The sequence below is a fragment of the Eulemur rufifrons genome, chromosome 12 (assembly GCF_041146395.1).
Source record: "Eulemur rufifrons isolate Redbay chromosome 12, OSU_ERuf_1, whole genome shotgun sequence".
Classification (NCBI taxonomy): Eukaryota; Metazoa; Chordata; class Mammalia; order Primates; family Lemuridae; genus Eulemur; species Eulemur rufifrons.
The window spans coordinates 6,702,665-6,729,178 of record NC_090994.1 but is presented as its reverse complement, the minus strand read 5'-3'; the positions used below and the strand labels follow the sequence as shown (position 1 = coordinate 6,729,178).

The following is a 26,514-nucleotide window of genomic DNA, read 5'->3' as shown; positions in this document are numbered from 1 at the left end:
ATGTGCCTAATTGTCCTGGGCAATGCTGCTCTGTTCTGCATCAGAACCAAATAGCTCATGCTAATGGGGGTTCCCCAAAAACTATTTATTGAGGTGATGGCCATGGCGACCTCTCAGTGAACCTGAACAGTCTGGGTTATCCGGGAGGTGTTTGTTCCTGCATATCATGTTCATCTTTTAAGTGATCATTTTCAATTGATTTCCTCTATAAAGTTACATGTTATTCTGTGAAACCATTTTAACTTTTTGGACAAGAGATGCTTTGTAGGGAAGAGATTTAAAGAGAAAACTCATCTGTCCAAGGTTCCCTTAAGGAAAGTGAAAGTGAGTCAGAAGAAGAGGTGTCCAATCCTGTGTTTTGCTCCCAGGGCCCCACGGCGCTGCACATCCAGCTGATAATGGAACGGCTGCTGAGAAGGATCAACCGCACGGTGATCGGGATGAACCGGCAGTCTCCCCACATTGTGAGTGTCTCTTCGGTGGGTCACGTGGCCACCATTGCCCCTGTGTCCCACCTGTCTGCTGGGAGGACTCCGGGGCTGGTGGCTCCAGACCAACTTCACACGAGGCCCCTCACGTCACAGTCCATTGGTTATAACCCAGAGCAGATTCCGGTAATAACAATGATTTTCTATAGAGGGAAAATGATCCAACATGAACCACCCAGCCCCTTTGATTCAAGGGAAAAAAGCAAACATTTTAACGACCTTATGATTAGCATGCTTGTGGAAAGACCTTGTATTTCCCATCTACTATCTCTAAATACATGCCAGAGAAAAAGTATTAATATGATTGAGACCAGAGGTAACTGTCGAAAGACCAAGTGGTGTCATCATTAAAATGAAGCATCTGTTACTTGCTGTATTTTAATAAGGTTAGATTTCAACTAGAGAACATAGGAAAAGAACTATCTTAAATTGCTGATGTAAATAAAAACCATTCATTTATGCAACAAATATGTATTAAGAAACTATTGTAAGTTGGCACTGTTCTGGACACTGGAGATATATCCATGAACAAAACAGACCAAAATTGCTACCTTCGAGGAGCTTCCATTTTATTAATAGTAGTAACAGCCACAACTATAACAAAATAAGCTACCTAGTATTAGAAGGCAACGGGTGCTATGGAGAAAAAAAATTGAGACACATAAGGGAAGAGAGAGTGAAGGAGTCACAAATTTGAATATGGTGATTAAGAATAGCTTCCCTGACAGTGGCTCACGCCTGTAATCCCAGTACCTTGGGAGGCCGAGGCAGGAGGATAGCTTGAGGCCAGGAGTTTAAGAGAAGCCAGGGCAACACAGCAAGACCCTATCTCTACAAAAAATAAGAAAAATTAGCCAAGCTGGACGTGGTGGCTCATGCCTATAATCCTAGCACTCTGGGAGGCCGAGGTGGGAGGATCGCTTGAGGTCAGGAGTTCGAGTCTAGACTGAGCAAGAGCAAAAATACAAAAAATAGAAAGGCTCTTTGGACCTTTAGAATGCCACGAGTTTCCAGTTGGTAGGGTCCGTGCATAGCTCATTGGGTGGGAAAAACCAAAGAACATGGCTCTCAAATCTTGTTTTGTTGTCGAGTGGTCTAAGGAGTCCTGGATTTTTGTTTCCTTTCTCCTTCCAGGGGAGTTTTGTGGCTTGCATGATTGCCATCCTACGGCAGATGGAGGACAGCCACTACGGCCACTACATCAGCACTTTCAAAACCAGACAGGACATCATTGTAAGTTGTCTTCACCAGGGCCTGGGAACCTGAAGACTTCATATATGTGATAAAAATAAAATAAAATAACTGAAAGTCAGCATCCATCATCAATCCAGGGTTCTCTTCCCACCCACCGCCAATGCTGTATGGCTGTCCATAGTGAAGACAGAAAGGAAAGGGTTCATTTTTTTCTTTTTCTCTTTGGTAGGATTTGAAGACAAGTACAACACATACACCCAGCGTCATCACACACACTCTGTGTCTCTTGGATTGAGAGAAAGCCCTTCTTTAGAATCATCTTTTTTGCTCTGAAAAAAAGATACTGTTTCATATGAGAGGATGGTGGTTGCTTGTGCTTGGCAAGGATTTTAGGAGGCAGGGTGTGCAAAGGCTTCTGATGGTTGATGTCATCATTTTGGAGTGCGAAGCAAGAAGGGGTAATCTCTTACCCCTTAAAATGTCTGGAAGTTATCTTCAGTTGGAAATATTCCGTTCTCTTTTGTTTTAAGCAGGGAAATTGGTCTCATACTTGCCATTAAGCACAACTCTAAGAGGCTGAGTTAGGCCTGAGCCTTCCCTTCAGGGAACTGTTCCCGGCTCTTAAGCCATCCATTAAGATACTATCTGATTCTGGATTAGCAGACTGATTCCACGTCGCATGAGTCTTTGCTCTGGGTAACTTAGCACCATCCATGCAGGTTTCTGCCTTTGGGTTCTAGATTTTCTACTTTCCACCTATGTTATACTGAGAGTGTGTGGCCAGTGCACCCACGGATATGTAGCTGCCTCCTTTCTTTGATGCTCAGATAGACAAACACAAGGAACTGGAGAGAAGCTGTTGTTTATTATTATAGTTGGTCCAATCATGGACGCTCATCAAGCCATGTTGGACGTGGGCCTCCCCCAAGGCCCTGCTCTGTTGGGCAGCATGGCCCAGGACCCATGGCGGTACGTGGATGTCCACATTTTACAAATGGTACAAACTGAGGAGCAAGAGGGTCAGGATGAGAGGAGGGGAGGAGAGATGGAGGCCAATGGTATCAGTGCATTTTCTTCTACCTGCAGATGACACATCGGCTAAGAGTATGGGCTTTAGAACACCCAACTCTTGGTTTGAATTCTGAGTATTTAACTTCCTGCATTGAAATTTTGGGCAAGCTATTTAACCTCACGAAACCTCAGTTTCCTCATCTGTAAGATAGTTGCCTGCCTTGAGGGTTAACATGAGTATCGATTGAATCATGCATAGGAAGTACCTAGCTGTGTGCAAGTTGACATGTAGTTAATGCCCATGAAGACTAGCTATTTATAAGAGTAATTTACTATTATTGTAATAGAAGATAAAATTAACAGTAAAATATTTTAGTGGTTTTTTTTTCCCAAATTTCCTTCAGAAAGCAAGTAGAATAGGCACGTTCTAAATTCAAACTCTTAACAATTTGGCTCTCTTGCTAGGTAAGAGAAAAAGAGGCATAACTCCTGCTTGCCAGAGGGATGGTGAGCTCTTCCGTCTGTATTATCTAATGGAAAGAGGATCATTGTCCCAATGGGGGAACTAAGGCCTGGAGAAACCAGGCAACTTGGGTGACCTTACAGTCCTTGGTGGCAGAGCCACAGTGCACAGGGAGGCCTCTTGCTTCCGAGAAGACTGTCCTTTCGCTGTCATGCTGCCTTCTGAGTGAGTCACACGAGGGACATTGGGAAGTGGTGGATAAAATGAGGCCTTGGGATTGTCCCTGAGTTACCTCGATTATGCCGTCTTGTTAACTTACATAACCAAGAGTTGCATGTAGGGTCAGTGTCCAAAGCAGATAGCTGACGTCTAAGTTTCATTTGAAAGAAAACGTGAATGGAACGGTTAATAAATTGGTGGAAGCACTCAAAAATGTATGCTGCAAAATTTTAAACTCATGAAATATGTCTAGAATTTCAGAATTGAGGGTGGATAAGTCTAAGTCACCGCCAAACCAGAGGACAGATCAAGGATGGCACGTGGCACACACTTCCTGGCCAGCATCAGTCGCGTGGCTGTGCCGTTGGGCGTCTAACGTGCAGGAGGTTCACTGACATGACCAATGTATCAGAAAAATATCATTGGAAATAGAACCTGGGCCTCCTGCCTCTCAAGTTCAGAGTTCTTACTGCTACATATGGTACTTAAAGTAAGGACTGTGCAGGTCAGCGCAAGAGAAATTGGATGCATTTTCATTTCAGGAATCCCAGTGGAAAATATCTAAATTTAGCTAACTAATAAAAAGGCTTTCAAAACTTTTTGCTTTGATTCTTAGTCTGATTGTTCTATTTCTGAATTACTTTTTGCTCACAATCTCCTTTGGACTAAAAGAGATGGTTTTTCTGTTCTTTGCTGAGCTTACATCATTAGTTATTGCCACCATCACATGTCACGGTTGTCACCTCTTTCTAAGGACCACTTAGGACCCTTTTTCCAGGCTGCACATGACAGCCTTCCTGGGATAGGGAAGAATTATGACTCTGCTTCTTGTACACAGTATTTTTGTTCTGTGCTAACCATAGCAAAGGGGCACTGAACTCAGATCTGTTAAAAGTATCCATTTTCTCACAATTGTTGGTGGATTATTTTTTTAAGTGCATGAGACACATCCAGACCACACGTGACAGCAGAGGGTTAAAGAGATAAGAGCTGTAAATGTGGGGTCTGGCGCCTCGAGTTCTCATCCCAGCTCTCCTACTTGCTGGTTTCTATGACCTTAGTGAGTTGTTTAATTTTTCCCATCCTCACTTGTACCATTTGTAAAATGCGGACAGTTCTTTTAGTCTTTGTTTTCCTTAGAAGGTCTTATGATGTAAAAATCAAGTCATGTAATAGCTGTAAGAGTGTTTTGTCATCCCTAGAAACCGTATGAGGAACGTGGGCCATTACTGTGGCACCGGGAACATCTTATCCTGAGGTCGTGGTCCTTCTCGTGTACACGCTGGAAGAAAGGTTATGTGTGTAACCCAGTTTTTCCCCAACCATTCCTCTCTTCTCTGCAGGACTTCCTCATGGAAACTTTTATCATGTTTAAGGATCTGATTGGAAAAAACGTCTATGCCAAGGATTGGATGGTCATGAACATGACACAGAGCAGGTGAAGACGGGTTGGGACCGCTTCTGAGGCATGTGACTGAATACTCGAGCCTATGGGGTGAACTTTGGGAAGTGCTGTTCAATCTCTCTGCCTCCTTCCCATCCGGAGGGTCTTCCTGCTTCCACGGTCCCGATGTATGTGCTCACGATCTCGATTTCCCGGGCTGCTGCAGATGGTCCAGTGTGGGCTCTCTGCTCTCCTCTCTCCAGTCTGGGCTCTCCGTGCACTCACATTAATCAGCAATGTCAGCTTTCATGTGACCTACTTCATCCTGACATCCAAAACCCACCCTGCTTTTCTAGACATACCTTTCACTGTTTCCCCATGGGTACAACCTGTGCTCCAGCCAAGCTGGCCTCTGCCCCACCCTGAACACAAGCTGTGCTTTGCCTCACACCACATCTTCCTTTTGCAATGCCTTCCCGTCCTTTCTGGCTGTTAGCATTCCAGCCATTCCGTAAGGTCCTTCTCCACTGTCACCTCCAGAGGAAGCCTTTCTGACCTGCATGTCATCTTCTCTCCCTTTGATTTCCCAGACCCCTTTGAAACCCTCCCATAAAACTTTTTTTTCATATTCCATATTGGGTCGTGGTTAGATTGATTTACATGTTGTGAATTTCCCTCCACCAAGCTGTAAATATCTTAAGAACAGGAACTGTCTTTCGACACAGCATCTAAGCCAGTGCTTTGCAGTTGCTGGCCCACAGCAAATACTTGCTGAATAGAAGTGAAATGAACTGAATATATGTTATATTGAAAGAGTTTTAGAATTTTTGATGAGCTTAAGCCAGCTGTGTGCATGTATAGTCCCAGCTACTTGGGAGGCTGAGGTGGGAGGATCATTTGAGCCCAGCAGTTTGAGGCTGCAGTGAGCGAGCTATGATTGGACCACTGCATTCCAGCATGAGCGACAGAGCAAGACCTCATCTCAAAAACAAAAGAATTTTTAATGAGCTAAATCAAATCATTATCATAAGCCTTATTGTTAACTCTTCACGATACCTGATTCTGAGTGATTCTATTCGGATATCCAATTAGAAAAACCTTTCCCACTGATGTATGGATTAGAGAAAAAATTGTATCAGAGTATCATATTGCCCTGGTCTGAAACTCAAGAGGCCTGCTTTGTATTAATAGACTCAGTTCTGTTTAGTTTTTAACATAGGTGGGAAAATGTTTCAAAGGGCATGAGGTTGCCTTTTTTATCCAATCAATGTTTTCCTCCCCCAGGGTCTTTCTCCGTGCCATAAATCAGTTTGCTGAAGTTCTCACGAGATTCTTCATGGATCAGGCAAGCTTTGAACTTCAGGTAAGGAAGTGACTCACCTACACGTTCCTGCAGCTCTCAGCCCCAGCAAAAGAATTAGTCCACCTTGGAAACGTTGCCTCAGATTTCATCATTTTCAAATGAAAAAAGTTCTCTTGTGTTTTCTCATCTCCTAAAGCACACACTCCTGTCACGCTGTCCTCTCAACATAATAAAATAGGGTTTTCTTCTTCTGTCTGTAAAATACGTGTAAAAAAAAAAAAGTTAAAAAGTCATAGTAGAAGATATAGCTAAACAAAAAGAAGAAAATAAAAAATGCAAATAGTCCTTTTTGCCATAAACATTTTGATGTTGATCCTTTGTATATATATATATATATACACAAATACCCATATGTATTAATAGTTACAAAAACACAGATAACTCTCCTGCCTACAAAAAAGTTTGGTTCTAAAGAGCAGTTGGTATGCACAATTTTTTAAAAGTCCAAAGTAATTGCAAAACAGGTGACCACTGGCTCTATCTTCATTCATTCATTCACCCATCCAACAAATATTGGAGAATTTATGTTATTATATAAAATAGCAGCAAGGTGCTATTCTAGGCTCTGGTGAAGGCAGATGAGGTCCGTGTTCTCATAAAGCTTACCTTCCAGACTACTGTACATTTTTTTTTTTTTTTTTTTTTTTTTGGTGATGTGCTTTTTCTGCATCATGTGTCTTTATATCTGTGGAAGTTTTAAAGTGAAGATTCCTAAGTAGAGGAGAATTATATATATATATTTTCATATGCATATATAAATACATATGTTCATACGTATATGTGCGTGCCTTTGCCAAAATGAAATTGAGCTGTGTAGTTCTTTGGTATCCTATTAATGTATTTTATTTACTTTTTCAATGATCTGTGATCTTTTCAATGATGTTAAATATTTTCACAGTATTTTTAATGGCTGAATACAGTCTGTTGAATGACTGACCCATGATTGATTTAACCACATTCTCATGAACATTTAGATGGTTCCCGTTTTCTGTTATGTTAAATAGCACCATAATAGCCTTCCTTATTTTAAACATTTTAAAATAGCCATAGTTATTTTTCAGGATAAAGTCCCAAAAGCATTTACTGATTCAACAGTTTGGCAAAATTTTAGGGCTTTTGATACATGTTGCCAAACTACCTACTATAAATAGATTGCACGTCTTGACAGCAGTTTCCTTTACCCAGGAGTAAAGAAAAATATAATCATTTGGATTTTTTTAAAAAGCTGGATATTAAGTCTCAAAACTTTCAGGACCGAATAATTGAAACCCAAGAAAAAGAAGTCTTGTTTTTTTTGTTGTTTTTTTTTTTTTTATTAATCCCTGGTTAATGACTTTCCACCATGTGACAGTGTTTTATTATGACCCTTATTAATGTTATTTTCCATCTCTTTTTGCCCACACAATTAATTCTGAACAGCTCTGGAACAATTACTTCCATTTGGCAGTAGCATTTCTGACCCATGAATCTCTTCAGCTTGAAACCTTCTCGCAAGCCAAGCGCAGCAAAATTATAAAAAAGTAAGTGTCCTTTTAACCTTGTTTGACATTGGGAAGGGGAATTTTTTGGTTTATATCCAGAGCAATGTTTTTGGAAATATTGATGGAAATTACTGTTCACTGGCTGCCCACGTTGTTAGTGAGGTAGATTTTTAAATAATTACTTAATAGACTTGAAAGTCCCCCAGGTTCACGTCTCTTTTCTGAAGGTCCCGTGCTTTTTATCAGATCTACCTGGAGGGCATCTCAGCTGTCAGCGGGCTCATCCCCGGGTGCAGCTGCGCCTCTGCTGGCAGCTCCTGCGAATTGCAGGCATCGGGCCGTCTCCTCACCCTCCAGCACAGTTGCTCTGCCTCTCGGTCACTTCAGCAGAGAAGCTAAGACTCAAACGCAACCTAAAAATGCCCTCCAGATTCCTGGCCTCAGTTTCAAAATGAAACGGTGTGCAAGAGTGGCGAGGAATTTAGGGAAGCATTTCTTTGCTTTCATCTCAGGTCTGTTTCACAGTTAATCTGAGAGCCTCGAAACTCAAAGACTGTGTAGTTGAAAAAACAACTTGAGAAATTTATTACTTAAAGACTTTGAAACTTTAGGTCTGTTCCACTTACTGGGATATCTGGTGTTGTATTATATATATGTGTGTGTGTGTGTGTGTATATTTAAAATCTTCTTTAAAGGATGGATTTGATTGTGGTTAAACAATCATAAGTGAGGTTAGTTGGTGCCAGCTCTTATCAATAAAATAGCTAGTTAGGATTAATGATTCTGGTTTGGGATCAGTAGGACTGAATCCAACCTATGTAACAATATGTATGAATATGGGCAAAGATAAAACTTGGAAAATAAATCCTATTATATTAAGGTTGTAGAGATATGAATGAAGGTTTTTTCCAATCGTTCTCTTATTTTTAGTAGAAGTAGCATCAACAATAATCATTTAGTGTCTATGATGTATGAGACCTTAACTACATTTGCTTACCTAATATTAATAATTAAATTAGGTTATGTATTTTTGTTAAGGTGAAATTGTAAGGGAGGTTTTTTTTAAATGTGATTTTTTTTAATGCTGGCTCCCGAAGACATTTCCGAAGGAGGAATTTGAAAAAAATATTCAGGGCAACATTAGTGTGAGTAGAATGATATAGAGCAGTGGTTGTAGGGTGAGGAGTAGGTCTAGGTTGGTGTTCCCGGGGAACATTTGCAATGTCAGTATCTTTTGACTGACTTCATTTCCGGTTTTCCAACCCCCCAGCCTCTGCTGTGGTATGTGGGGTGGGGTTGCCTCGGGCATGAGTATTCTTGAAGGGATTTCCAGGTGATTCTGATTCACTTCCACCCAAGAATCACTGTCTAGACCAGTGTTTCTCACTCTTTTTCTCATTATGAACGCTGACAAGGAGCCCTTTTAGACACTGTTCTGCTCATCGTCCCCCCCATGAGATTCTAGTATGACAGGTACCCCGAGTATCATGTGATGTACCATATGTCTGTCCATGCTGTGTACATAAAAACTGTAAGGGTTTTGTTGCCCCCACGGACCAATTTTCACCCCTTTATGGACAATCTCACCTGCATTGAGAATGCATGGTCTAGAGCTTTCCAATGTGAGTACTTTGAAGAACGTACTGGAACGGTTGTATGTTACCAAATATATGAAGTCAGCATGTTTGTTAGACATCAGGCACTGTACTGTGTAAATCATCCCTCATTCATCTTCCTTTTCCCGAGTGTTTATATTTTATTTGATTGTTTCTTTGTTTCACAGCCACCAGATTGTTTCTCTCTCCCTTCAGTAAGGTTGTTAATCTCACCTTCTCAGTTTTTGTTCAGCGTTTGCATTTGGCGTCTCCTGCCGTGAAAGTCCCTCGTCCTCCGTGTGACACAGTTCTGTTTGGGGCTTGTTAGGGAATTAACCTCGTCTCTTACAGCAAGCTTGCCTTAAAGGTGACCCAGAGGGACACAGGCTGTTTTGATACCTCTCATGGTTGTGTTATATGCATCTCAGTTCCACTGCAAATTCCTCTCCTGGTTTATGATCTTCTTCCTAGATACGGGGACATGAGAAAGGAGCTCGGCTTTAGGATCCGGGACATGTGGTATAACCTGGGTGAGTGTCCAACCTCGAACAGGTCCCAGCACAGCTTCTGTGTGATAAGCATCCCACGGTGAACTCTTCTTTTTTGTAATTTTAATACAAAGAATCCTGAGATTTATTTGTCTGTGAAGTGAAAGTTGATTTGTTGGTTTCACACCCTCAACTCCACTGGGACGTTGATAATGAACTCTTATTTTTGTATCCACATGTTATCAGAACATCATATTTAGTCACTTACTTCTGAATTGGGTTGACTTTTTTCCCCACATAAATTTATCTTATGGGCCCTGTGGAGGAAGATTGTAGCACTTTACCTGCGGTGACATGATGTTTTAATGTCCTCATTTACTTTCATTTCAGGTCCTCACAAAATCAAATTCATCCCAGCCATGGTGGGTCCCATTCTGGAGGTCACTCTGACCCCCGAAGTAGAGCTCCAGAAAGCCACAATCCCCATTTTCTTTGACATGATGCAGTGCGAGTTCAATTTCAGTGGCAATGGAAATTTCCATATGGTAAGAAGTGGTAGGCCTTATCGTCTTAGAAATGCACGTGTAGTCAACTCTCATTTGTTTTCTTTCTATATTGAGAAGCAGTAGCCCGAATAATACAAATCAAAGTTGACCTAAAAATTCACTTTACATTTTACTTTGTGAAGCAATTAGATATATAATCAGATACTCCAGCTCAGAGCCTGGAAGAAATCTTCTTGCTGCATGTCTTTCCAAAAGCAGCACTCTGTCTCTGGGTAATTAAAAGTAAACCTCATGCACTTTAATCCTGTCTGTTTCAGCATCACTGAGAGAATAATGTAATGAACTAAATAAAAGCATTATCTGGTATAGTACAGCTGAGGTCCGAACCATTACTCCAGCTTCGAGAATGTGATTTTCCTTATGCGTCTGCTCTGTGCCTCAGTTTTCTTATCTACAAAGTGCATTAATATTGAAAGGAAGATTTTGCAGCTACGAAGCTCTGCAAACCAAGACTTAGACAAGAAACAAAAATAAAATAAAAAATTAGAATCATTAAGCTATATTTATATGCATGGTTGTAGCAGAAAGTAATGTTTTAGATAATTTTTTTTAAATAAATGTAAAGCAAAGGACAGAGTAACATGAGACTGCTTTAGACTGCTTCCATAGGGCCTTGTTGCACTGTTCATGAACGACCCCAGGTGCGATACTCCCCTGGATATGTTGGAAACAGTTCACAAGTCAGTAGAGGGTTTGGACCAAACCTAGAAAGACTGGCTGTAACCTCTTCTAAGGATACAACATCGTGCTGTGAACCTCTCACTTTGCTTTCAGTTTGAGAATGAATTGATCACGAAGCTGGACCAGGAGGTAGAAGGGGGCAGAGGAGATGAACAATACAAGGTTCTTCTGGAAAAACTGTGAGTATTTCAGAAACAAAACCTTGACTCGGTGGCGTCATTTAGTCATGGAGCAAAACGGAGCTTCTGCTGCCTCAGCAGAGCGACCGAGTAGTCTCAGCTCCACCGGGGTCACCCCGACCGTGGTCCTCGGTGCTGTTAATGGGGTGTGCACCATCCGCCGCTGACATGGTTCATCCGATGTGAGTCAAATGCTCGTGTTTTCCTGGCCGGCCTGGCCCTGGAGAACACAGCAGATGGAGGGAAGGAGGAAACAGAACGGTGGCATTTTGCCCAGTGTTTGAATTTTTGAACTTCGACAAAAGTGTTAGCACCTCTAATTATGGCTTCAAAGCAACAATCTAAACGGAAAAAAAAAAAATTTCAAGGTCCACTTTAGATGTAAAAATACCTTATGCCCCATAAATGTCACCTCGACCACCCCCTCCCCACCTCCACACTCACCCGTCACCCTCTTTTGTCCTCCTCTGCGCATGGGGAACGGCTGCACAAAGAGAGCGTGAGAGTGGTGAGAATCACTTGGGCGTTGGCTTCTGGGGGAGATTGAGCTTCAAACCCTCTTTTCACCAAACACTATGAGTTCGGGTTTTGACTAGTGATTCAGCCTGTCCGACATCTCATTTTTCCCTGTCTCTGAGAATAGCGTCTATTTCTTGGTATTGTTGGGAGGGTTAAATAAGACGGTGTGCTAACATAGCGTCTATAGCAAAGTTCATGCCTAATAAATGTGGGCCGCCCTAGTGTTTGTGGTTGTTACTGTTAGTATTTACAAATCTTCCCATCATCCAGTTCTAACTACTCTATACTATCACTTTCTCATGTTCTCTGAACTTTTATTGTATTGACCAACAGTGTCACCTACTGAGCTCTTGCCTCAGGGACTTTGTTACTCACCTGTTTTGTGGACTAGATACTGTGCTCGGACAGGGACTCCACCTGTTTTCTTTCTTTTTTTTTTAAGATTCTCTAAGGATCCAGCATCCTGAATACTCAAAATGGAATTGAATTGATGAAGAATCTGTCTTTTAAAAAAACTAGAAGTCTTTCTTACTTCATTTTTAATGATAAGACCTTTTGGTGGATTTTTTTTACCATGTTTCCATTAGGTCTCTCTGTTGGAGCTTCAGACGTCCCAGTTTATAGCTTTGGCAATTCTGATCTCCTGTGGAAATAAATAAAGTTACATGCACACTCGCACACACTATTTACACATGATAAGCTACTCTTTTTTTTTTTTTTTAATCCTACAGCTGATTTTTCACATAATGATCCTACTTGGCTTTCTTGGTTCTTCCTGGATCACTAAGTCAGAAAAATATAATCTAACAAGCCTCCAGTGTCCCAGAAAAATCTAAGATTCTGGACTAATTTTTGAACCCATTTCTCTCTCTTTTTTTCCTCCCTTTTCCCAAGTTTTTTTTCTTTAAATTGTCTAATCTGAGGAGCCCCAGAACTTTGCTCTGTGTGGGTCCAAAGGGAGAGGATTCAAACCAAAAGTTTAGCTTCAATTTGCCACATTTTCATCTGAAAATAACACTTTTAGCTAAAGAGCCACGTGTCTGGAGGTGTATCTAGTTCCTCGGTTCCTCTAGGCTGGGCATCAGTACAAGGCTTTCCAGGATGCCCAGAAGATGCCCTGAGTACCAGGCCTTTGGGAGAATAAAGATGTAGGAAAGATGGTCTCATTCAACTGGATTAGAACAGCCCTCAGACAGCAGGGTTCTCACTTCTGTGACATTGGAAAAAACAAAAACACCAACAGACAGTCAAAGGAGGAGGACATTGTGGGCTGGGATTCTAAGTGACGGTGATATTAGAGTTAAGTCCTAAAGAAAATGTAGAACTTGAGTAGAGAGTACAGCAAAAGTGGGGCTGCCAGGCTAGGATGGTGACCACTCAGGGCGTGTGTCTGCTCACCTGGCACGCTGGACTGTCTACTCTTGTACCACCTGCTCCCGAGACCTTGGTCAGTGCTCATAAATGGTGCTGGAATGGCAGCGTGGAACACAGGCGTTGTCTCTCCCTCCACCCCTCCAGGCTCCTAGAACATTGCCGGAAACATAAGTACCTCTCCAGCTCTGGGGAGGTATTCGCGTTCCTGGTCAGCAGCCTCTTGGAGAACCTGTTGGACTACAGAACCATCGTCATGCATGACGAGAGCAAGGAGAACCGCATGAGCTGTACCGTTAACGTGCTGGTATGTGCCAAGCCCCTGGGCTAGCGAGAGGGCACTGCCAGGCTGCCCCTGCACCCCACAGCTCAGCTCTAGGCAGGTCTCGCAGACATGGAGCCACCCAGGGGCACCTTCACGGAGTCTGCCGCTGCTCAGTCTAGCTGGAACACCTGGCTCAGCTTTGGACTTAGATACCAGCAGCCACAGACCTTGAGGATAAATTTGGAAACAGGATGGAAAATGCAACATAAGCTCTCGATTCAACTCTTTTTTCTGAAGACTGTCTTCAGGCTGTCTCTCTGTTGTATTTATATGTGGTTGGTTTATAGGCAAAGTCTAATGTGCATCAGAAATGCTACACCCTGAATAGAGAGTTAATACATGACATCTCGGTGACGACAGGACTCTTTGGTCTTGCCTTTTTCGATACTGTTAACTGGGACCACAGACCTCAGGTTTCGGTCGCCAGGCCTTCCTCTGCTTGAACAGACCCCAAGAACACAGTATATGCGGCGGCTTGAGTAGGAGTCTGGTATCCATTCCATTAGGTTTCTCACAGTCTTCAGAAGTATAGTTTTTAAAAAAATTCCCCAGCTGATCTTCGTTATAACCTGTTGCCTCCTTTTCTTGTGGGGGTATTCATTAAAGGGAAACGATACCCTTTGGAAAAGTGACACTGTTGAAAAGCAACGATAATAGTTCGGCCATTTTCGTGGCGAGCTCGTCAACAGCTCTTGATTTATGTTGGTATTTTGTGATCCTGGTTTTTTTTTTTTTTTTCTGGCAGAATTTCTATAAAGAAAAGAAGAGAGAGGACATATACATAAGGTAAGAGGAAGGAAATTTTCTGCTTTTGCTATTTACATCATGGCTTTGCGACTTATTCCTCCAGTAATAAACAAATACTATGCCCCCAACACCTTGCTTGTTGCTTTGAGAAACACCTGAAGGTGTGTGACATGCTCAGTTCGCCCCGAAAGGATAAACTTTTTAGGTAGATACACAAACCAGTACAAAGTGAAGGCACGTGTAAGTGAGGTCGTGTCAGGATTGGGGGGAAAGGATGGAAGCCTTCTGGCTGGGATGTTCAGGAGAGGCTGTGGAAACCTATCAAGGAGTCTCAGCCTGGAGCCCGTGAATCCTTGAACATAAAACAAACTGATACGTAACCAGTACCGTGTTCGTGGGGAGACATTCCATAGCCTTCATTGGCATCCCAAAGGGGTCCAAGACCTAAAAAAAGAAAATTAAACACCACGGCCTTAACGGTGGAGTAGAAAGTAGAGTAGATGGGACAGGAGAGACGCAGAGGCAGGAGGCAGCGGGGAAGTGTGTGCCTGTACGGTAGCAGGGGGCGGGGTGGGCAGGGGATCGGGCAGGGTCTGGCTGCGGAATGGGCTGAGTGCTGGGTCAATGCTCAAGCAACAAAATAAATGCCTGTCTCCCCCTCTTCCCAGATATTTGTACAAGCTTCGCGATTTGCACTGTGACTGTGAGAACTACACGGAAGCCGCCTGCACGCTCCTCTTGCACGCGGAGCTTCTGCAGGTAAACGGGCTGGGGGGTGGAAGGCACACGCCGCATGTCAGCTGTTCAGTCTTTGGGTACTAAATTGTATCCGCTTCCTGATTTTGACGAACAAGAGCCTTACTCCAGGGATACCCTTTTATCCGAGAATATTTTTATCTCTTCTAAATAGGCACAGCTAATTTTCAGATCAAGACTGGGGAAATGTTGGTTGTCTTTTATTTAAGACTCCTTAGATGCAGAGGACAACTTACAGGCTTCTGGTTGTTGACATTCTAATTAAAGAAATAAAACACACATTGATGAAGGTATAAAAAGATCTGTAAAACTGCAGAGAGATGAGTTGTGAGTGAATATAGTACCAAAGAAGTCCTTTCCTTTTATACTCTCTCCTTAAATAAAATGATGCTTTGGCATGGATTCAGTACATCTCTACATCATGAATCTCAAATTATTATTTCTGGCCCTGACCTCCTCCTCTAACTTTGGATTCATGTATAAATGGTTCTTTCAACACTGATGTTTGAATGACTAATAGACAGCTCAAGCATGACATATTGGTGACAGGAATCTATGTCCTACTCTTGCCACTTCCCATCCCATCCTGCCTCCCTTTTCCTGTTGTGTCACTAAACACCACCATCTGCTTAAGTGGCTCAGACAAGCTTGTAGTCGTCTTTGATTCTTCTGTTATTCACCACCTCCCACCTTCTCCATGAGCGAGGAGCGTGGCCCCTGTGTCCGCACTGTGCCCCTGACCTACCCGCTGCCCGTATCCCCCTTGCCGCCATCCCAGCCAACGCCACCAGCATCGCTCACCTCGAATGCTCCAGTAGCCTCCTATCACATCCCTGTGCCTCCATCCCTGTCCCCAGCAATTAATCTTCTTCTATAATTTAATTTTTATTTCACACGAAAATAATACACATGCATTGTTCTAAGCTGCTAATTCAAGACAAGAGTCTCCTGCCTCACCAGTTCCCATAGGAAATTCACAATTCATAGTTAAGATTAGGGCACAGAAAAAGCTTATCGTATCCGGGTTAGGGGTGAGGCTTGGTGACGGTGGATTTTGCCATAGAGTGGCCAGAAAGCAACCCCGCTGTCTGTAACTGTAGGTCTTTTCATTGGGGCTGCTCAGAAAATTAAACTCTCCTGTCCTGGTGTAAGGAACGAGACGTGGATGCAGCTTTTCTACCCAGAGTGCTATTCAGTAGGGATGCCACTTGTTAAGTGTAGTTCAGATTTTCCTTGCTTGTAGAAAATCCCATCTTTATCATGTACTAAATTCCTACGCTGGGAGGGGGTCTCTTTCTATATTGTTTATGCTTTTGCGTGGGTCTCTGTCTATTCATGCACCAGGACCACACTGTTTTAATTATTAGTTCTTTCTAGTGTTTTATTATCTGGTAGTTACTCTCAATTGCTCTTCTTTTTCAGAGTTTGCCTACCTATTCCTTTTTGTTTATTTTCCCATATGGACTTTGGAATCATGAAACTTAAAATTAATTTAGTGACAATTTACATGTTTATGAAATAGAGTTTTCTTATCCAAAAGCATGGTATGACTTTACATTTGTTCACGCCTGCTTTTGTGCCCTTCAGTGGTGTGTTCAAGTTTTCTGCATATAAGTCTTGCGTTTTCCTTGTGATGTTCGCTGTTAGAAATCTTATCTTTTTGGATTTTTATTTGGTTTTCTTCTATTATCTTCCATACGGTTATATCCTATGTATCTGAATTCTGTTTATTTCCAAATATATTAATTTTTTTTTACCCTGCTACGACTTTTACTGTGTGTGTAGTAGTTTTCAGTTGACTTCCTTGCATAGTGAGGAATACAACCATAATAATGTTTGCGAATTGTGCTTGTTTTACCTTCCCTTATCCATTTTTATTCTCCTAATTTGTTTCTTTTATCTGGTTGTGTTAATGATACATTTCAGTACAGCAGTAATCATGTTGGTTGGCAGCCTCACTTCGTTCCTGACATGGGAATGCCACGAGTGTGTGTCCATTTGGCATGATACTTGTTTTGGAGCTTGCTTAGGTATATGTGTGTATATGTGATTTCTGTGTTTAATAAATAATCTAACATAAGATATGGATGAATCAAATATACGTACAAATTGTTTTTTGATTTTTTTTTTTTTTGTGCCAAATATTTGTTGCATTGATCTCTTTAATTACTTGGTTGCATTAACCTCTTTTGTTGCCTTTGTTTGATTTTAGTGGTCTGACAAGCCCTGTGTGCCCCATTTGCTTCAGAGGGACAGTTACTATGTTTATACCCAGCAAGAGCTTAAAGAGAAGCTGTATCAAGAAATCATATCATATTTTGACAAAGGCAAAGTGAGTACTGGGTTGTTTTTGTACTAGGGGAGGGAGGAAAATGGCCGCACTGTTGCAAGGCAGTTCTGATGCTCACCACCTGGACTTAGTGCAGACTACACGAGTTAAGGGCACTGTCCCCAGCAGGACGGCCCACACTGCAGATGGTGGCCACAAGTTTGGAGGGTCTCCAGACCATCTGCACTTCTGACGAACTGCCCATCAATGTCGGAGGTTCCCATGACCCCCTCAGCTTTGATAATTTGCTAGAACAACTAACAGAATATAGTAAAGTATATTTAGTGATTGCAGTTTTATTATAAAGGATATAGATCAGGACGAGCCCAATGAAGAGACATACAGGGCAAGGTCTGGGAGGTTCCCAATAGCAGAGCCTTCTGTGTCTTTTCCCCGTGAACTTGAGGCACATCACCTTCCTGGAAAATAGATGTGTTCTTCAACCAGGAAGCTCATCTGAGCCTTAGGGTGCAGAGTTTTTATTGGGGTTTCATTGTGTGGGCATGTTTGATTGGTTCATTGACGGTGTGATTGCATTTGATCTCCACTTCCTCCCCCGTTTCCTGGAGGTCTGGCTGATACCATGTGGCTCAAACCCCCACCCTCTAATCACATGGTTGGGATTAATATTTCTGGCATAGCCAGCCCCCGTCCTGAGACCATCTAGGAGCCCACTGTGAGTCACCTTGTTAGCATAGATTCGGGTGTGGTCTTGGGGACCCACCAGGAATAACAAAGATACTACTTGGGAAATTCCAAGGGTTTAGAAGCTCCCTGCCTAGAACTGAGGTCAAAGACAGAGAAATTCTTAAAATAACCTGTGTCTTACTATTTATTATCCTCTTGTGTGTGTTTGAATTCTGTTATTTTTAATAGGAGGGAACATGAATGGATAAATTAGGTGTGAAGGGCAATAAGGATCATTCATCTTGCGCAGACTTACCCCAGTGCTGAGTAGGAGGGGCAGCCCAGAGCCCCATTCTCCAAAACCACAGTTTTACCTGTTAATCGTTGTTGGGTCCAGGAGCTGGTCCCATCAGCTTCTGCGTGTTCTTGATATAATGTTGGTGAACATGTGGTACACACCAGACCCACGTCCCCTGCCTGACACCACAGGCTGTAGACAACCACAGGGGCAGGAAGGCAAAATAAACATAGGGACTGTGTCAGGGAGTCAGGGAGTCCATGGTCAACTGGAGAAGGCATGTCCAGCTGAAAGACTTTTTAAATTAAAAATGGAAAAAAATATAGAGAGAGAAGGGATGGGGGGGGGGAGAAAGAAAAATGCTTTGTGGTATCCAAACAAAACAGATCCTGGATTCAGCCCGTTTCGGATGCCTGGGTGGTTCACGTGGGCTGCCCACTTGCAGCCACCGCCGTTGTTCTATCAGTGGAGCCTGTTAGTTAAATGACTAAATAAATAAATAAGCCAACTAATCATCAAGATAAAACTGCCATCATCTATTTAGTGCTAAACTGTTTAGGTTGGTTTTTTAGACTTTTCCTCTAATTTAATTCTTCCTATAACCCTGTTAGGTAGATAATATCTCCATTTTACAGGTGAGGAACTTGAGGCCCAGACAGTAAGTGAAGCTCAGACTTTTGGGTCCCTGCAAACTCTAACCCTCTTAAAAATTATTGAGGATCCCAAAACACTTTTGTTCGTGTGGGTTATATCTGTTAATATTTATACTCTTAGAAATTAAAGCAGAAAAAATTTTAAATATTTACTTGTTCTTTTATTATAATAAACCTATTTATTACTTGTTAATATGAATCATATATTTATAAAAAATCACTATATTAAAGAATTAGTGATATGAGTGGCATTATTTTTACAAATTTCTTTAATGTCTGGGTCCATAAAAGATAGCAGGATTCTCTGATTTGCTTCTATATCTGTTCCATTGTGATATCACACATGTAGCCTCATGTATATTCATGAGAGAGTGAGTGTGGAAAAAAGGACAATAATAGCATCATTAGGAAGATAGTTTTGACCTCATCAACCCTCTGAAAGGGCCTTGAGGACCCCCAGGAGCCACAGACCACACTTTGGGAACCGCTGTGCTAGACAGTCTTCCTGTCTCTTACGTAACTTAGCATTTGGGGAGGAGAAGAGGGGACTCAGGAAGGCCACGTCCCTGGGTTTCACCGGTGGTGGCGACTGGCTTCCTGCACCAAGTCCCGCCCATCTAGAATGGGTTCCAGATGGCGCATCTCAGAGCTTTTTGGTGACCCAGCCCTGCAACTTCAGGGCGGGCAAATGCGACAAATGATGCCTTTATGAGATTTAATTTTAGAGTGTTTCACGATTGTGGGCTGCACATACATTCCTTCAGCAGCCAGAAAGGATGGGATACAGCAGTTCGTTCACAGGAACGAAGCAGGAAGTGAGCAGATGCTGCGCTTTGAGTAATACCCTTCTAAGAGGCATTTCGTGAAATACAGAAATGATTAGAAGGCTCGATCTGGGATGCTGGCCTCAGGCACCGGATATGTGCATTAGCCTGTAACTCACATGGTCGTGAACGCTCTAAGGCATTTCCTAAAACTCCCATCCACTTAGTAAAGACATCAGCGCCCTACATGAAAACACAGTTTGCCAAATCCCACGCAACGGTACTGTTAGCCTCTTCTCCGTCCCCCGCAAACAACCTACCTGCACACACACGCACACACCCTAGAACCAGAGTCCTACAGAAGCTTCCTTCCTCCTCCAGCAAGACTCTCACGCTCTTAGAACCTGGGCTTTGGAAATGGTTCTTCTCTCCTTTCAGTTGTCGTCCGTCCGTGCCTTGCCCTTTACACTCAGTCTTCCTTTGTCTGGGGACACACACATGGTGGTGTTCATGTTCTTGCAGACAGAATCACTGACGATGCAAGACAGCCAAGATCCACGATCTTTATGATGTCGGGAAAGAAAGGTTTAGTTGATCCAAGGGATGAAGCAGGTCGAGAAGATCTGCAGAAACTCAGCCCCCCCGCCGGCTCATTCCTGGTGACTCTCCCGTGGCTTTTGCAGCTGGATCAATGACTGCTTTGTTCCCCACTTTTAACCCTACTTTTCTTTTCCTGAAGATGTGGGAGAAGGCAATCAAACTGAGCAAGGAGTTGGCCGAGACATATGAGAGCAAAGTGTTCGACTACGAGGGCCTTGGCAATCTCCTGGTGAGTTGTGGTCAAGTATGTTAGGTCTCCAATGGGGCTGCTAAAATTAGCATTCACCAAAATGTTCTTGTAAGTTGAAGAAAGTCAGGAAAAATGGTGTTCTTTACAATGGAAAAGTAAACCTTGCTGGAAATAAAAATGAAAAAGAATGTGGTCCGAACGCTTGGATCATTATTTGTCCAGATTATCTTTCACGGAAGGCTCTGGTCTGTGGGGCAGGCAGGGTTGCCTTGAAAGCGTGGTAGATACTGAGCCTCAGATGATAGTGACTTGGAGCTGCTTTCCTCCGCACACCTTTTGGGGACCCCTGTCTGCAGCTCTCTCTTCCTTCCTGGTGCCATTTGGAAAGTCTTTTTGTGGACCTTCTGTACACTCAGCCATCAACAAAGCAAAACAAAAATAGTAAACATGATATTGCATTTGATCATTTACAAGAGGTCAGTTCGCCTGTTGTCATGGAATAATAATTTATTTTGAGGAGCTGTTTGTCAAGATTGCCTCGTACTAATAAAAAATGTACCACTGTGCTATGCCAACTTTTGCCATGACATGCAAAAATATTCACGTATTTTATCAACTGAATTGCACTGAGATGTTAGTAATGTAACATGTTACCCATCTAAGAAAACATTATTCTGATAGAGACCATCACCTAGAAAGGGTAGTAAGATAGGCATGCTAACCATTGTGGGGGAGGGGGTTAGGGACCTCCCCAAAGCCCCCTGGGTCTGGCTACCTACTTATCTTGCCTTCTCTGTGAGCCTGAGCTGGGAAGCCACTCCCCTGGTGAAGAATTCAAGACAGAGGTGGTACCAGATACTGAAAAACAGACCGTCACCACCACCTTCTGGGCACTTAAAACTGAACCAAAGACTAACACAAACCACTGCACAAACTGGAACGTTGATTGTCTTCTCCCATGTGTCTCCTTAAGTGCAGCTAACCTTTTAGAGGTCCTGACCCCCCTTCGAGAAACTGCCGGAAGCTGTTCCCTGCCTCCCCACGCTGAAAAGTGAGTGTGTGCACACGCTTCCGCACACAGCCTCAGGGATTCGGGACTCTCTAAGGCACGTTTGTGGACCCCAGGTCCAAAACCTCTGATCCCAGAACAGGAGAATCCTCTTGCCCACATGATGTTTCCCAAAGACCTTTCGTTTTTCTGTGTTACATGGGAAACAGCAAAGCAAACAGTGTGATCTTTTTTTCCCCCATAGTGTTCTTGTAACCTCCCAGTGGAATGTCTCATTTTGTTTTCCAGAAAAAAAGAGCCTCGTTTTATGAGAACATCATTAAGGCAATGAGGCCTCAGCCTGAATACTTTGCCGTTGGATACTACGGCCAGGGTTATCCTTCTTTCCTGCGGGTAAGAAACCTGAGGGTGGTCCCCAAAGCCCTTAGGCCGGGCGGTGTGAAGGAGGAGGGTACTCATTTCCTTCCCAGATGGACAACAGTGTGTTAGCAGCTGCTGACCCATCTTCTCGCTGTGGGAGGTCGAGGAGGGAAACCACTTCCCGAGTGGCTGCCCCTTCACCCCACACCCCCGACACCCCTGGTGTTCTGCCAGGGCTTTTGTGAAATGACTTTACCCAGGTGGGGGAACGAAAAAGGGGAAAAACAAAACCATTCAGTCTACTTGTCAGCGGCTGTGGGTCCGGCTGGGGGAAAAGCGTGGACTGACTTTTAGTTGCTTATTGCATTTCCAGCCAGAGCTAGTTTGAAAACAAGTATCCGAAGAACAAGACTGCAAGAGTTTCCCCAAAATAAAAACATTTTTGTTGCACTACTAGTGAGGAGGATGGCATTTTTCTTCCACCTCAAAATTGTCTATCATGTGATATTGATTTTATGGTTTAAAAATCGAAAACTCTTATCTCCTACAAAAAGGAAGCCTCTTTTAGAGCTGAGCTTTGCTTACACATGTATTATCCATCTGCTTTCCCCTAATGTAAAAAAAGAAAAAGTGATAAAAGGAAGCAATTTACATTCTTAACAGCACTTAACGAGGAGACAATTCATTTGCTCCTTCAGTCAATATTTACTGAGTGTCTGCTCTGTGCCAGGCACAGACAAGGCATTGGAAATATCCTGTTGATTATACTCAGACGTGGTCCCCACCCTGTTGGATTTTACAACTTAATGGCGGAGATGTTAGTAACACGTGAATGTGAAATTTAGACTGTAACCAGAAGAGGCATCCTGTGCCGGAAGCATCTGTAGCCAGGGAGCATTAACCCAAGTGAAATAAACGTATCTTTTCACAAATATTGTACAGGAATGTTCATAGCACCTTATAGCAGCTTTAATGATAATCACCAAAGACTGGATCCAACCCAGATGCTGCTCTGGTGGAGGGGTAAACAAACTGCAGTGTATCCACGTGGTAGAATACGACTCAGTGATAAAAAGGAATCAACTCCTGATATACACAGCTGCAGGGATGATTGTCAAATGCACTGTGCTAGGGGAAGGAAGCTAGACTTAAAAGGCTATATACTCTATGATTTCATTTATATGAGGTTCTTCCCAGGTGATACTCTCTGTTGGGACAAAAAAAAAACAAACCAGGTTGCTGGTTGTCTGATGGGTGGGGCGGAGGCTGGGCTACAAAGGGGTGTGGGGAAATTTGGGGTGGTGATAAAAATGTACTATTTTTTTTTTATTGTGGTCATGGTTACATTTGTCAAAACTCACAGAATTTTACACTAAAAGGGTCCGTTTTATTGTATGTAAATTATGCCTTAATTTTTAAAAAAGAGGAAAGACTTCCCAGGGAATTTGTGCGTTAGCTGCAATCTGAAGGGTGCGCTGGGAGTGGAAGAGGGGAAGGGGATGGGAGAAACACTCCAGGCAGAGGAAGCGGCAGGCGAGGGCATGGCAGTGCCGAGGAGGGAGATGGGACGGGTGCAGCCTCACAGACGGCACTAGGGGGGCAATAGGGGAGCCCTGGGGGAAGCAGGAAGGGTGGAAAGAGCAGGCGATGCTCTGGGGCTGCCTGGGTGTTCTGTCTGCATCCCCAGAGCAGTGGGGAGCCGCTGCAGATTTTTCGTGTTGGAAAAGTCATCTGGCTTTGGTTAAGAGAGTGAATGGGAGGTGTGTGTGGCCAAGCCACTAAGAGACCATGGCAGATGTTCAGGCAGGAGATGACAGGTTGGACTTGGCAGGTGGTCACAGTGGCTTTAGAGGGAAGTGGAAACACTAGCGTGGTGGAGATGGAGTCCCAGGGTCTGGTGATTGATGGGCTACGCAGGTGAGGAAGAGGGAGGTGTCAAGAATGAGTCCTCGTGTCCGGCATGCAGGGGCGGTGGAGCTATTTCCTGGGACAGCAGGACTGGAAAGGGACAGAGCTATGGAGGAGGAAATTAATTTATTCATTGAGTAAATATTTTTTGAACTCTTGCTGTGTACCTTGCTCTGATACAGGCATGCGGGCAGAGTCTAAAATGAACCAACCTCCTTAAATTATCAAGCTTACATTCTAGCTTGGAGAAATCAAAAAGTAAGATAAATTGGTCAAGTATTTAGTATGTCAGATGGCCTGCGGCACTGCCTCGTACAGTGCAGGCAGGCATTAGGCGGGGGAATAAAGGACTCTAGGGAGGTGAACAGAGAGGCAGGTGGCAGGGGTGGAGGTGCAAGTTTAAACAGGGTGACCAGGAAAGACTTCAGTCAGTAAGAAAATGACACTTGAGCAAAAACCTGAACGAAATGCAAGAATAAGCCATGCAGCTGCCAAGAGGCCGAACGAGCGGCCTAGCCCGTGAGGAACAGCAGGTTCAAAAGCCACGAGGCTGGAGAAGTGTGAACGAGAGGGTGGGTGGGAGAGCCGGGTGGGATGGCTCTGGGTGCCGGATCACAGAGGGCCCCTCGGATCTTTGTCAGTTGTTTGTCAGGATTTGATTTTGGATATACTCAAGCTGCAGTAAGTTTGGAACATCCCAGAGACTCGAGTCAACCATGTGCTATGTGGATCTGGAACGCCAAGGGAGGTTCTAGGCCGGAGATGATAGTTAGTGAGTTATTTACCTGTAGTTAAAATAACCATGGTTGGAGATGAGATGTCCCAGGGAGAGAGAAGAGAGGAAAGGGTGGTGGGTCTGGCTGCAGCAGGGTCTAGTCTTAACTCTGCTGTTAACCTGGGCCCAAGACGTGATACCACCTATACTCGGGACGTGTGCCTGTGTGTCACATGAAACAGCAAATGTGAACTAGGAGGTGGTACCCGTGAAAACGAGAACACCAGACTTCCGAGTTGAAAGCATTAGAGTCCAAATCACCCACTGAGCGACTGTGTGATTCTGGCCAAATCACATAACCACCAAGTCTTGGTTTTCTGGTCTGCAAGTTAGGCAAATACTAAGAATACATGCATCACAGGGCAGTCTTGAGAATTAAATAAATAGCATATAGGAGTGCTTTATAAACTGGAAAGTAGTTTGTAGATGTTAACATATTGTCAGTGTGTACTGAAGAATATAAAATACTTACGAATGGTGTAACCTAAATACCCTTCCATGTTATGGAGTATTACCCCAAATTCAGACTATACAAAGTTACATTACCCTCTTCCCCTTAGTTCAGCCAGGTCTCTTTCCTCTGTTTCGGTCAGCGGCACCACTGTTCTTCCTCTTCCATGACTTTGCCCTTCTCCAAACACCAGAATCTCTTTCATCCCTCCTTCCAAAACCTCCTGTGAATCGTCTGAGTCTCTGAAACCTCTCCCTGCCTTGCAAGGCCATTCGGACTCTGGCTCGTTCTCCCAGTCCAAGTTCATTTCTTGTCCAAGTTCTTTTCTTCTACCTGAACTCAGCTGGGCTTTCTGCCCCTGGGCCGTGTCCCTCCCACTTACCAGGCCTGGTTGTTCTTGTCCCTTCTCTTAACCTCTCCTCACTTTGTCTGTCCTGCTAAACCCAGTCAAGGCCCACATCTTCCTTGAGACCCTCTTTTTCCCACCAAGCTCATCCTTGCTGACCTGCTTCTGGTTCCTTGCACAGTGACCGTCCACATCATGCAGCTAGCATCTTCTTCCACTCTGCTCCCTTGCCCACCATGGCTTTGTCTGAATGATGGAATTTCATAAAATGTGTGAATCACGCAGCTCTTTCCCAAGCTTGGAAAAACGTTATTTATTCCAAAAGGTCTGGCAGTTTTCGGGGCCTCCATTTAGTGTTTGCCCAGGAGGTGTACTGCCTTCCCCGTATTTATCTTATCTAAAATTAGGAGGTTTACTTATTTGTTTACTTGTTTGTTTTTTGTTCTCTCCACTAGAAGGTAAGTTCCATGAGAGCAAGATCACCACTATTTCCCTAGTGTCCTGCATATCTACTGTTTGCTCAATTAATATTTTTATATGAATAGACAAGTGATTTTCAAAGACGTTTTACAAGATAGCATGGCCCCAAGTTTTGGTTAAAATGAGCCATGCATGGGCTACCAATGCAGCTACTCATCCAAGCTGACAACCAGATGAGAAGAAACCTTTAAAACACGGCTGTGTTTGCACTTGTACAGGCAACAACGAGACAAATTACTCCCGTGCCTGGGGCCTAGGAAATGTCTTTGGGGAAAAAAAAATTCAATTTTAGTAAAGAGATAAAATCTGCAATTTGGAATAGAAAAAACAGTATTTATTTATTTTTTAAGAGACAAGGTCTTACCCTGTCACCCAGGCTGGAGTGCTACTGGCATGATCATAGCTCACTGCAGCCTCAAACTCCTGGGCTCAAGTGATCCTCCTGCCTCAGCCTCCTGAGAAGCTGGGAATATAGGTGTGCACCACCAAGCCTGGCTTTTTTTTTTTTTATTATTATTTTATTTTTTGTAGAGACAGGGTCTCGCTATGTTGTCCACACTGGTCTTGAATTCCTGGGCTCAAGAGATCCTCTCGCCTTGGCCTCCCAAAGTTCTGGGATTACAGGTGTGAGCCACTGCACCTGGCCTGAGAAAATAGTATTTAATGCTCTTACTTTCTATGAGACTTTCAGGATGACTGAGGACTGCTGTCACCTGTGCTGTTACTGTATCACTGTGTGATTCGGTGATACACTTCTCATCATCCTATCCTAAAGCAGTGCTATTTAAAGTGCTGGTCCACGAACTGTTACTGGATCACGATTAAGATAGATAAGAGTTTTTACCTGAGTATAAATTAATGCATGCACTTCTTTCATTGCGAATGCCTTGCTGT

At 43.3% G+C, this 26,514-nt stretch overlaps 1 protein-coding gene across 1 annotated transcript in view; it reads left to right on the top strand.

Moving 5' to 3' along the window:
* Positions 1-26,514, top strand: part of DOCK5 (dedicator of cytokinesis 5) — a 169,138-nt gene that overhangs the window by 123,113 nt on the left and 19,511 nt on the right. Inside the window, exons 27-40 of the mRNA XM_069484838.1 lie at positions 369-464; positions 1,623-1,721; positions 4,719-4,813; positions 6,044-6,122; positions 7,542-7,642; positions 9,670-9,728; positions 10,077-10,231; positions 11,027-11,112; positions 13,150-13,309; positions 14,073-14,113; positions 14,743-14,833; positions 17,043-17,162; positions 20,241-20,330; positions 21,589-21,693. Coding sequence (XP_069340939.1) covers positions 369-464; positions 1,623-1,721; positions 4,719-4,813; positions 6,044-6,122; positions 7,542-7,642; positions 9,670-9,728; positions 10,077-10,231; positions 11,027-11,112; positions 13,150-13,309; positions 14,073-14,113; positions 14,743-14,833; positions 17,043-17,162; positions 20,241-20,330; positions 21,589-21,693 — 1,377 coding nt within the window. The remainder of the gene's footprint in view (positions 1-368; positions 465-1,622; positions 1,722-4,718; positions 4,814-6,043; positions 6,123-7,541; positions 7,643-9,669; positions 9,729-10,076; positions 10,232-11,026; positions 11,113-13,149; positions 13,310-14,072; positions 14,114-14,742; positions 14,834-17,042; positions 17,163-20,240; positions 20,331-21,588; positions 21,694-26,514) is intronic.